The sequence below is a fragment of the Nestor notabilis genome, unplaced genomic scaffold (assembly GCF_000696875.1).
Source record: "Nestor notabilis isolate BGI_N333 unplaced genomic scaffold, ASM69687v1 scaffold1337, whole genome shotgun sequence".
In the NCBI taxonomy this organism is placed as follows: domain Eukaryota; kingdom Metazoa; phylum Chordata; class Aves; order Psittaciformes; family Psittacidae; genus Nestor; species Nestor notabilis.
In genome coordinates, this window is record NW_009934894.1 from 55,295 (window position 1) to 67,853 (window position 12,559).

At 41.8% G+C, this 12,559-nt stretch overlaps 1 protein-coding gene across 6 annotated transcripts in view; it reads right to left on the reverse strand.

Annotated features, from left to right (window-relative positions):
- RPS6KC1 (ribosomal protein S6 kinase, 52kDa, polypeptide 1) overlaps positions 1 to 12,559 on the reverse strand; it is an 85,044-nt gene that overhangs the window by 51,245 nt on the left and 21,240 nt on the right. For 5 of the 6 annotated variants that reach the window (XM_010017551.1, XM_010017550.1, XM_010017552.1 and 2 more), the window contains one exon: positions 12,097 to 12,459. In XM_010017551.1, coding sequence (XP_010015853.1) covers positions 12,097 to 12,388 — 292 coding nt within the window. In that variant the 5' untranslated portion in view covers positions 12,389 to 12,459. Of the gene's footprint in view, positions 1 to 12,096; positions 12,460 to 12,559 lie in introns of those variants that run through there. The other variant, XM_010017548.1, reaches the window with a different exon arrangement.

Consider the following 12,559-nt stretch of genomic DNA (forward strand, 5'->3'; position numbering starts at 1 on the left):
CTGTTCACTTCTTAAAATCTTCAGCCATAAAAGAGGGGATGGATTCACAAAGCAACATTTATCAGCAAGTTCTTGCGTCTTAGTTGTGAGTAAGATCATTGACAGTTCAGCCTCTGAATGCTTTAACAGGTGGGTGCTGGAGAACTGGATTTATGGAAGTAAGATTTTTGCTTTCTATTCTTTGTGTTAGTTTAACCAAGAAAATGTAAAAAGCTACATTCCAATGCAAATTCCCATTTAAACAGCCAATATCTCACAAAAATCTGCGATACAGGATATGATTTCAAACGTAAGTGTTACTTAAAAAGCCTTAAACACAGGGGGATGAGTAATAATAAAGACCCATTAAACTAAAAATAATCTTTAGCATTTATGCCAAATCTCAGGTCACGGAACTCTTCGCTTCAAATAAATCACTGAAACACAGCACTAGAACAAATCCTTATATTTGACAGATGTTAATGCTCTGACAGAGACTTTATGCCTTCTTTTTTAATGCAGTATTACATTTTGCTATGGGATAATGTTTTTGGTTACAAAAATGTGTACTCAGAAGAATCGACTCATTTATTCCTAGTTAAGAACTTTTGATTTAAACATTGTGTGAGCATATTGAGCTCCTCTTTCTATTCTGTGGTTAGCCCACGATAATCTAAAGAGGTATCTCTAATTACAATTTAAACTTGAAAGGCATTTTTCTTTAAATGGCGGCAAACAGGAAATGTTTAAACTATGTCAAAGCCTTTGATGAATCTTTACAACTACTCATAAAAGATCATCCTGCTTAAAATAATATTGATTTTTCATTTCTTTTCTGAGATACTACAAGATTTATGTTTCATCTGATCAGGATCAAAGCTTCTCCCCTCTCCTGATCACTGGGATTAAATCGGCAATGTCATTTTACACGTTTAAAAACTACACTGCTACAGCAAGATATGAAAGTGTAGCGAGGCTGATCATAGAGACCTTAGAATAAAACCCCCTCAAGATTCCCTGTCTCTCTGCCTCTGCATTTGCTAGGAAGCAGCTGTGCCTCACACAGCTTCACATGAATGAAAATATTAAGGCGAGAAACCACCCACTTAGTTTATTTTCCATATGACTTTCCTGTAATTATTTTGTAAACTGTTCACACAACAATATATAAAAACATCTGCAAAAACAGGTAATTAATGTGTCAAACCAAACTAATGCATTTTTTATGGTGTCCATGCTTCGTCAACTGTAATTATAACTCTTTTTAAGCAAATGATGATGTGTTTGTTGCAACGTGCAAGTGGTTATTTTAGATGCTCTGTTTACTATTACTGCAAACAGAATATAAAAAAACTCTACAGCTACTTTGTCACACATAGCACCCTTCATCTACACAAGCAGAAGCAGGCTGCTCCCTCATTTTCCAAAGACTTTTGCTTATTTCAAAGTAATAAAAGTATCTTTAAATGAAAATTGGCTTTGGAAAGGCTGACCAGGCCACCCGCTGACCACAGTAACAGTAGCCAGGACATTAGGACAGCAGCCAACAACCTAAAATTTGTTCTTTAATTTTCATTTCTAAGGACAGCTCAGCTACAATAGATGTACAAAAAAACAGACACTCCTAGCAACATTCAAATGATCTTGAGGGTTTGATAGAGGAAAGCCACAAATATCAGAATGATTGTACCAATGAGTTCATCTGTGACTTGTCTTCCATCATCCACTGGTTTGAACGAGAACTACAGAGAAGCATCAGAAGGGACTTCTGCTCACACCTCAGTGCATCTCAGAAGAGTACATATCTTTGAGGGATTAGCTAACTCAGTGTTGAAGTGTTCAGCTCAGTTAACTGTTTATTCAGGCATCAAATCTTCTTTAATTCTGTCCTATAGGAAAATGACTAATGCTCAGATATTAATAGCAAAAAAACTACTGAAAAGGGGCCATAACCAATAAGCTCGAACAAACAAAATCTGGGCAGTAACGACCATGGACTAAAATCTGTCCTTCTCCCCCAGTTAACCTGGGGCTCTGCTAACACAACACATCTCAGAAGTGCTGTGAAACTCAGACTTGCTCTGGTCCTTAACTATTCACCTCCACAGATCCAGCATGAAGTCACGCAGAAGAGATGTATCTTACTGGGTGGTAACCAAGATAGCCCTAGTCTCCATTTGCCACTAACATACAAAATATCCCCCATTCAATAAATCACAGTATACAGCACCCAGCCAGGAATTCTAGATATTCCTTCCTTTGTTTCTGACCACATCCAAGTCATTCCCCACTGGGTATTAGAGCCTCGGGAAGAGCCAATCTGGCAGGACAGCATCAGTGCGCTCCTTATGTAGCTAGCTTCTTGACCAGGATGTGGATATTACCACAGAAAAGATGAGGCTAAAAAGTTAGCATTAACTGTCCCAACCCCCTGTAACCTTCATGTTCCAAATCTTCCTGCTTTTCTCTCAGACTTACTAAAAATATATGTGGGCTGCCTTTATTTAAAGAAGATATTAGAAGAGATGTGCTTCAGGAAGGAATGTCCTCTTGCAGAACAGGCTACAAGGAACTTGTGGGAGACTGCCTGTTGTGCTAACCCCAAACTCCATGTTCTTAACAATTTAAACAGTCAAACTTTCTCTAAATACTGAAATCTTCAATGAAACATTTATAATTGTCAAATCTAACAGCTATAATACCATTTTTTATTTTTAAAAGTTTCTTTATCTTCTTCACAGTCTTCCTGCACGTATCACCCAGCTGGATTGCTGGATTTTTCAAAGACTTGCTCTCTATAAAAATGCAAGGGAGTAAGCCTTAAAAGATTTATTTCTTCTCACAATGAAAAGAGGTTTAGCAGCACCTTCCTTATTAGTGGGTAGCCCAGCTGTTATTTTTGCCTAATTGGTTCAAGAGGACCTCTGTTCTTCTTAGGGCAAACACTTCTTACATCATGTGAAGCAGACTCCTTTTGTCCATATTAGCCAAACAAAAGCTCAGGCACCCCGTAAGTGACAATGCGGCTCATCATCCAGCACAGGTTTGTGACCACTTTGGACACAGTTTTATAACCCCTGAATTTATTGCAGGAAGAGCTGCTGATTTTGGAACAAGTCTCCTCCAACTTTCCCAGGAGAGTGGGTAACCTTGGATTTTAAAACACTTACTTAAGTGAGACGTGGCAGGTGCTGGGGCAAATGGGCACTTCAGCATCAAGGGAAGATGCTCTAGATTTTAGCAGCAGGTGACAGTTTGGGATTGGGAAATAAGCCTGCTAGTTCTTCACCTCCAGTATGCTATATATTATATTAATGATGAGTTCCTTTGAGGTGGTAGCCAAATTCTGCAGCTGAAAAATATGTAATTATTAAAAACTAACACCAAGGTTAAGGCCACTATGGTAAAACAATTTGATCTTTTTTCCTCCCTCCCTCTTTCCCTCTTTTTTCCTCTTACATTTTGAGAGAGTCAAATCTTTTTAAGATGCACCACATTTATCAGAACCATTCTTTCTTGCTGTTAGAAAATACAGTACTGTACTCTAGCAACCATGAAGAAAAACTACTTATAAGTTAAACCTCTCATGCTGAAGCACAAACGAGTGACAGTGAGTGAACACCTAAGAAGTCTTCTTCCGATTTTCCCATGTGCTCATAAGTATTATGTCTCTATTTTATACATCATTGCAGGTTGAGCTACACACTTACAGATCTACACTTCCTGGGAAGTTACCACTTCTGCATCCTTAGAAAACCCAAGATGACACACCAGTGGTGTAAATGCCTAGGTAAAGTCTTCTCTGGAGAAAAGATCTCAGCATGTTTGCCAGAGTTAAGATTACACAGAAGAATGCTGTGGGTGAAATGTGAGTGACCAGTAAAGGAGTCAGGAACACTCACAATCATAGAATGATAGACTCACAGAATAGTTTGGGTTGGAAAGGGCCATGAGATCATCCAGTTCCAACCCTCTGCCATGGGCAGGGACACCTCACACTAAACCATGTCCCTCTCCAGCATCCTTGTAGCCCCCTTCATATACTGGAAGCTGCTCTGAGGTCTCCACACAGCTCCTCTTCTCCAGGCTAAAGATGATAAGATAATAAGAACTTTCCAGCAACACTGATCAATGAACATCTGTTTCTAGAGCAAGTCATGTTAAACCCACAAAGTGGGGGGTGGTGGTGGATTTTCACGTGCACGTGGAACTATCTGGAAAAAACTAAAATGAATGGTCACACCACAACAAACCATTGCAGGGAGGAAAAGCTTAACTTCCCATCCACCTGCTAAAACATGTAGTCTTCAACTGCAAAGGTGTTTTCACCAAAGACCTCACCCTGTGAGAAATTTTCTTGAACACTTTACTATAAAACTACATAAGGGAAAACCATGAGAACTGCAAGACAGAAGGACAAGCAGTGGTATCCTAGCATAGGTGAGGAAACTAAACGTGAAAGCAGCAGCAGGTTCTCCAACAGGAGGAGAGACCTGACAGTCAGAGCAAGGGAAGAAGTTACACGGGCCACCACCAACACAGAGGAGAGGAAAATATTTCCCAAGTTCTCTGCACTTTTCCTTCCTAATTAAAAGGCCAAGTCCAGTAAGACTCAGCAACCACAAACATTGCTTTTTACAGAGCAGAAGCAAGCCAGGCACAGACACTCACCCCTTCATGTAAGAACAAGTTAGTGCAGTTTGAAGCAGAAAGAATTAAAGACAAGACACATGAAAAAAACCACAATTATGAGATTCATCAATCCTGACAGTCTAATACTACTCATATCTATGTATTAAATATAATTCATATGTGGTTTTATATAGCACTATGGGAAATGGTATCTTTCCATAAGCAATCCCTAAATTCTCTAAAAGAGAAGAGCAGGCAGCAGACCTTGTTATTATCAAGCCTATACTAGTCCTTCTACATAGCTTGGAAGCTGGAGGGGCTATTTTAAGATAATGGAAGGGAGAAGAGAGAAAGAAGACAGGAAAAGAGAAAAAGAGGATGTGAAAAGAGAGAAGATGTATATGCAAAACCTGTTTGCAGGCAGGGGGTGGTAGTGTGGAAATCAGAGGACTGAATATCACACAGCATCATGCCCTTAAACATACCTATGCAATTTTTCTATTCCAGCTAGTAGTTTGCCTCAATTCACCTACACTGCCCAAAGCATTTAATTCTGCAGCCACAGACTTCAGTTTTGTCACCTAAGGACAGAAGTGGCACTGTAACCTAGGTCAGTCTGTTCTGTCTACACCGTATGCTGGAAGAAGTGTGGCAACCCTACTAGGTCTTCTGATGGGAGGCAGAAACCCCACATAGAAACAGTCAAAAAAAGATTAATGCACTTAGCTGCAGCTAAATGCTGGCTAACAACAGCTGAGATAAAAGGCTGTGCAGGCAGGATGAGATGTCTGTCAAAGAGGCTGGGCACAAGCAGCAACCTGGCAAGGAGCTGCTATGCGGACAGACTTGGAAGTCTTGGAAAGGTCAGAGCAAGCCCAAGCCAATGCAGCTAGCTGTGTGCCCCGGAAGGGAGAAGAACAAACTGACTTTTAAAGCCCCTTGGTCACATATTTATTCATTCTTTAACAGCCACATGCATTCAGAGCCATCATGCGCTACAGGTTGGCTTATGGGTATTGCTGATATTACCCTTTACATGTATCGTAAGGCTATGAGCAGAGCTGCAGCTATGAAACCCCAGACCTTCATCAGCTTCTTGGTGCAGAGAAGTCTTGAGCTGTGCCCTAAGCATGCCTTTACATAGCTGAATCTGGCTGTATTGACACGCTAAATAACTCCACCACACTTTACAGACACATGCTGTATTTTAGTGCCTTGCCACAATGAACTCTAAATCTGAAAGGCATCTTAGAGCTGAGGCTGAGGTCCCCAGCATGATGAGTGGCCCAGATAAGAAAGATGAAGAAGGAGCAATGCTGGTGTAGTGCCATGCTCCCTTTGGCGTGCTTTCTGAATATGTAAAGACATCAGCCAGGGTGACCCATCCAGCATCCACTGCACAGTGATGGATCACATATTACTAACCTGTATGTCTGTATGGTCTGCAATGGGCATAGAAACCAACATATTTCAATTATTAACAGCTCGTAGCCCATAATAGCATGGGTTCCAGTACCACTGGCAGCACAGTAGGATTACATGACTTTATAAAGCAAATCATATCAATTCCAACATCCCTTCTTAATCAAGCCGCTTGCCAACAGAGAAGTCCTCTCACAAACACTGGACCTTCCAAAACAGCAGCTGTGATTTCAAGGTTATATGAAGCACTAGGAATCAGGGACCACTTATATGGTGGCTTAGAAAGCCCAATCAAACAGTTCTATAGCATCCTCACAGTCCAATAGCAGGGAAAAGCTTTCAGCTCCTTTGCAAGGAACCAAGGCAGGAAGTTTTTGTCTTGACTGGTTCCAGTCCCAGTGGAAGTATAAAGTTGTAACAGCAAATAAGGCGAGTGATGATACACCATAGGAACACAGGTCTGAGATCAGGTAGGGGAGACTTACAGTTCCATCAGTCACCCTGTCATTAACCTTTCCCTGTGGGGCCCAACACAACTTTAAGGGTTTCCCTGCAGACACCAGTTCACACCCCAATGCATCTTCTTAGAAAACAGGTCTGTTGTTTCCTCACGAACTGCCTAAGAGATTATTGCTCTCAAAGAGAAACGACTCTGAGGACTTACCAAGTGAAAGAAATGTAAAATAGCTACTGTGTTGTAACAGAAGTTGTGGTAGTTAAGTGCCAATCCACAAACAAGCAAAGGTGCTTAAACCATGACAGTGCTTTTCACTCTGGAAGCCCTCATGGAACATCCATGGCTGATCGCCTTTTCACAAAGTACTGTCTTCTTGGCATTCTGTCAAGCATGCTCCTGTTTGCATCCCTGGCTCCATCACAAGTTCAAATCATAGCCCATCATAATCCCAGTAATTAGACACAAGTTGGTTTGTTTTCAGTATATCCAAAAATATCATCTAGTTGTCCAAAGTATTCCCAGTATTTCATTGTATATGCATTTCTGGGTTAAAAGGCAAAGTCATTTTAGCAAGGTTCCAGTAATTTGTGTAATTTTTGTTCCAGCTCTGTTTACTGGATAAACATTAAAATAGCATGTGCAAAACTGACATTCACAGCCTGCTTTCAAAGACACCAGCAGCTTATCTACAAGTTGTAGATACCTAATGCAAAACACATATACCTGGAAACGGCTTGTGGGTGCTGTGACTTAAGAGGGACAACATATTTCATGTAACAAGGTCCATTCTGCCAGCCAAACCAGCCCCCTAAAACAAATAAACACTCACTGTGTGCAGCCACAGCTGCTTACACATCTGAAAACCACCCCAGATCTCCCAGAGTAAATGGATCATCTCCCTTCAGATGTTAATGTGTGATAATGGAGCTTTATATGTAACAGACCAGCAATGAACACGTTTGCTTTCTAAACCTCATGGAACACGTATGTACTTTTCTACAGGAATTAGACTGACCATACTGTGAAGGGACACTTCATCAGGGACTGGAGCGACAGGACAAGGGGTGATGGGTTCAAACTGAACCAGGGGAAGTTCAGGGTAGATCTAAGGCAGAAGCTCTTCCCTGTGAGGGTGCTGAGGCGCTGGCACAGGGTGCCCAGAGAAGCTGTGGCTGACCCATCCCTGACAGTGTTCAAGGCCAGGTTGGACACAGGGGCTTGGAGCAATCTGCTCTAGTGTGAGGTGCCCCTGCCTGTGACAAGGGGTTGGAACTGGATGAGCTTTCAGGTGTCTTCCAACCCAAACCAGTCTGGGATTCTATGATTCATCATGTGTCTGTTACTGAAGTCACTGAAACCCAGAAAAAAGTAATAGTGTTAATTCCATGTTTATCACCCAGCTCCATAACTTGAGATGTAACTTGAGAAGAGTTGAACTTGGATGAAGAGGAGCAGTTTATGCAAAGAGGAGTCCCTCATTTATTACAAAAAATTCTTTCCATACTTTCAGCCTCCCCATCTATTTTCTCCTAACTTAACTATGCCCTACACCGAAGTCACGAAAGCGCTACTTCACATAAAACACTGTCAACTTCCACCCTACGCGTTGGTGGCCTGCTATTGATCAGTGCATTTTTTTTCCATCATTAGGCCTGAAGCAATGCATTGACCTTAAAGTGCTCTGACATGTAAACAAAACAAAGGAACAGCTATAATTGTAAGCCAAAGTTTCTATCAGTTAGTGTACTTAGATGCTTAAAAAGGCAGAAAATTTGAATTCCAGAAGCTTCCAGCTCCTGGAGAACTGTTTAACCATCATATGCAACCTTGGAGACCTGCCTTCCAAAAACTCAGAACTCCTGCATGCAGCAGTGCCCACAAAACACAAGAGGAGCAGCAGGATTAGGACATACTCAGACAAAAGGAAATGATGGCAGCTATTCCCTCCCACCACATGTGAAGGAGCTGTGGTACAACTGGAACAGGGAGGTACAGGTAACTCAATGGCAGTCCAAGGGCTCTACTGCCAGTCCACAAATTCGTTCTCCTTCTCACTGACAAACGTGTTTAATATTAAATGCATGTACAGAGCAGAAATAGGCCGAAGATGTATAAAGAGCAGATGCCCAGCCTCTCGGAGCACAGACGGTGTTCATTCCCCAAGTGACATGTGTATTAGGCCTTTTGGCAGGACCATGAATAGGACATTTAAAGATTTAGTACTAAAACTCTGCTAGGGACTAGCAGAGGAGAATACATGAGCACCTTGCACAGTATAATTAACACCACCACACTTCTGAGAGCATGCACACACAGCTGAAAACAAAGTCCGGGTGGACATCTCTTTGCACAGGCAACACCCACCTCATCCAGCACTAGTGCCATCAGCACAGAGAGCTGCAAGGTCATCAGAAGTGTAACAGACTCAAGTGCACTCCAGCTGCCTTTATGGAAGCCAGCTACTTCAAACTGAACCACACAAGTTTATTATCGTAAGTTTATAGACTTGCTTGTACATGATTTTGATGAGGCAGCCTTAAAGAGAACCTGTACCAAGCCTAAAGGAACAGCTGACAACAGAGACACCCTTATCTTTCAGGTGCACCTCAACACCTTGCAGAGGCAGTGCAGTTGTGGGGTAATTCTGACAGAAGTTTCAAAGACAGAGGATTGGTGAGATTTCTTTTCTCCCCCCGGGCACTGGTTACATTTCCCAATTCCCATTTTTAGGTGTCAATTTCTATTTTCTTGGTGCCACCACGTGGCAAAAATATGTATTACCATTTTCCACGCAAAAGCTACTTCCAGTCTGTTCTAGACTGGAATTCTGCAAGGGCTGTACACTGAAAGGCAATGTCACTTTATGTGTAAGTATACATGAACACTGTGTTCCACTTTCAGATATCACAAAGGCTTATTTAGACAAAATAGGCCGCAAATAATCAATGGCAGAAGACCAGAGGCATTTTGTAACAATTGCACCATCCTTATCTTTGAAAGGAGCACGTTATTATCCATGTGAAATACATAACCAGGGGTGTTTACATAGCTAAAAGGATTAAAGGGGGGGGATTTATTGCAACATACACTGAATATTCACATATCAATGCTAGACATAACACCTTCACAAAGTAGCTAGACTTTAGAGTGCAATACAGATAGTTATTCAGGGGGTTTTGTTGGTTTGGGGGGGAGGGAGAGGGTTGCTGTCCTCACAGATCCTGAGAAGGCATATATTTTAGGAAGGCATTTGAATCAGCCCTGTCATTATAAAGAAGGCATCACAGCCTCCCTGCCAGCTTCCAGAAGCTCTAAAGAGAACAGGACACAAAATGAGCTGATATACCCAAATCTAGTGGAAGTACCCAGCAGAGGATGAACATTCATTTGCTTTCCGCCTTCACAGCCATGCAGGGTAACACAGAGAAAGGAGAAAAAAAGAGCTGCTAGGAACTAGCCTGTGTACATTTATGTTCCGAAAAGACAAGATGCCAGTTAAAAAGCAACTCATTCCCATTATTTCCTCTCCTGTACTGTACAGACGCAGTGTCAGGGACTGCTCAGAAGTCGCAGGTGCTGGCTATACAGCCCTACAGCCATGCAGAACACCTCCACACACACACACAGAGGTACCACCATTTATTAACACATTCATTAGTAACCTCCACTGTACTATCTGAGTGGAACCAGGGAAACAGCACAGAATATCACACTTGTCTAGGACTCCTTGATATTTTCCTAGCCTCAAAAGCATGGATACCAGTGGGCACTAGTGAAGGATTAGCAGTTGTCTGAGGCAGCTGGATGACCATCTGGTCAACAGCAAAGAAGCAAAAGTCCTTCGAGGAAGTGTTAGCAAATTAAGTAAAAAGCTCAACACATTCTAGTTTAACAAGTTAGCATACATCAGTTGAGCAAATCTTGTACGACACATGCAAGAAGAGACTTTCACAACTTCAAGTAAACGTAATACCAAAAGGATTACCATGGAATCAAAGCCAACATGTTTAACCACTGCCACAACTCAAGTATGCATGCACAGTTACACAGCTCAACTGGTGCACAACAGCCTTCCTTGCGTTCATGCCCTAGAAGTTTAATAAAGAAAGCTTTTTGAAGCTGAAACTTGAACTGTCAGTTTAAACCTGCATCATGCAGCCTTGCATCATGGCAAGAAGATGTGTTTATGATGAAACTAGATATTCAGAAGACCATACCTGAATGGCACACAGGTCTATGAAGAAGTGTATTAGCCAAGAAATAGCTGGGCTCTCCAATGAAAGGTTTGCCAGCACATTCAACATCAAGAATGAAAAGCATTTTGACAACATAGGCAAAGAAAGATAGGATGCTATTGAAAAGCCACAACAAGAAGCAAAGGCAGCCACCCTACTGACATCACTGGGACTTCAAAAGAAAGAGTGGATTTACTTTTGCCAGAACATGTAAGACCATTTAAGCAGAGCCTGCGCACATATCTTGGACTACACCTCTAGTTTTCATCAGTAACCTATCCATTTTTTTTTTGCCAGGCCCCATTACAGCAGCTCAGCAGGTAACTTCCATTCCTAGAACTGCTCAGAGGGTCTGGACCACTGCTGTGCATCATACTGAGATGCAGCAAAGGCTTGTGCTTGTGTGTGCTTTGGTACATTAGCATTTGAGTTCAGATCTGGAGCAGCATAATGCATCTGTGCTGTACACTGTCAAACAAAGGCACAATTCTAATCTTACTCATTTGATCTGTGTGGGACAGACAATACAATACACAGACCCTGAAATCACTCCAGGAAAGAACAAATCTTTTCCTGTGCTTTATAGTTTTAAGCCATTGTTGAACAAAATGCAAATATATGAGGTTATCACTCTAGATTCTCAAGAACTAGAAATGGAAGGAGGGGGGTAAATTGTTCCCTGTCTGACAAGGTGCAAGGACACTCCACAGAAATTTGCATGTAGCTGCATCTGGTGCGTTAACAACAGCTTTGGCAGAGATACACTGACACACCAAAAGCTCTGGAAAAAAGAATATAAAATCCTGTTCTCCTCTAGCAGTGCAGGAAGGTAAGTTTGTAGTTTGCATGCACCCTTCAGCTACAAAAGGAGAACAGTTTAGTGGAAGAAGCTAAGAGGCTGTGAGCCAAGAATAGTTCTAATCCTGTTGTGACTGGGAAGTTAACCTGAGTCTGCCTCTCCCCATGCGTAAAATGGGGATAATTAATCCTCACTTAAGCATGTAAATTAAATAATGTTTCAACAGTGCTGCAAAGTGCCACATATTAATAAATGACTAGCTAATAAAAAGGAAAGAGGCAAAAGTGAAGCACTTTGCTACTTACCTGCAAGTCGAAGGTTGTGCCGTAATTTCCAAAGAGGACATAGTTGGCACTTGGAAGAGGAGACCCTAAATTATCATTCAGTCTTAGAGAGAAAGACTTCTCTCTCTTGTATGCACAGCAGCTATCAGGCACATAAAAGCCACACACAAACCATTCTGCATTTCACATCACCTCTTTGCAACACAGTAAGTTGATGCTAACTAAGGAAACACCATAAACAAATGCAAGTAATCAAAGGCAAGGCAAACGTAACGGGGAGATCCATACCTTGAACACCTTCCAGAAGCAGATCAACCCCCTTTCTGTAAAAGCTGAAGGCAGTTTCATAATCTTCTTCCTCCTCCTTCTTCAAGGCCAGCTTTATCAACTCGCCTGCTTTCTCCAGGTAATCTTGTTTGCCAGGTTTGGGTTTTAAGCTTCCAGAAAACAAACCATGACTTTCCCTCTCTCCTTCAGGTTTGCTCCACTCCTGCTCAGGTGCCAGTGTGCTTTGCACCGGGGGTTCAGAAGTAAGGGAAAGGCCAACAGCTCTACTGGGAGAACTTTGGTTGGATGCCATTCCATCATCTAACTCAGCAAGAGAATCTACATCAACTGTTAGAGAGATCAGGTCGCTGTCACTGGAGAAGCCTGAAAACACAGTTAGAAAGACATCCATTACTCTAGATTTCTTGTATACCTTAGGAACTTCCAAAATTCTTTATCCCAGACAAAGATTTTAGCTTTATTC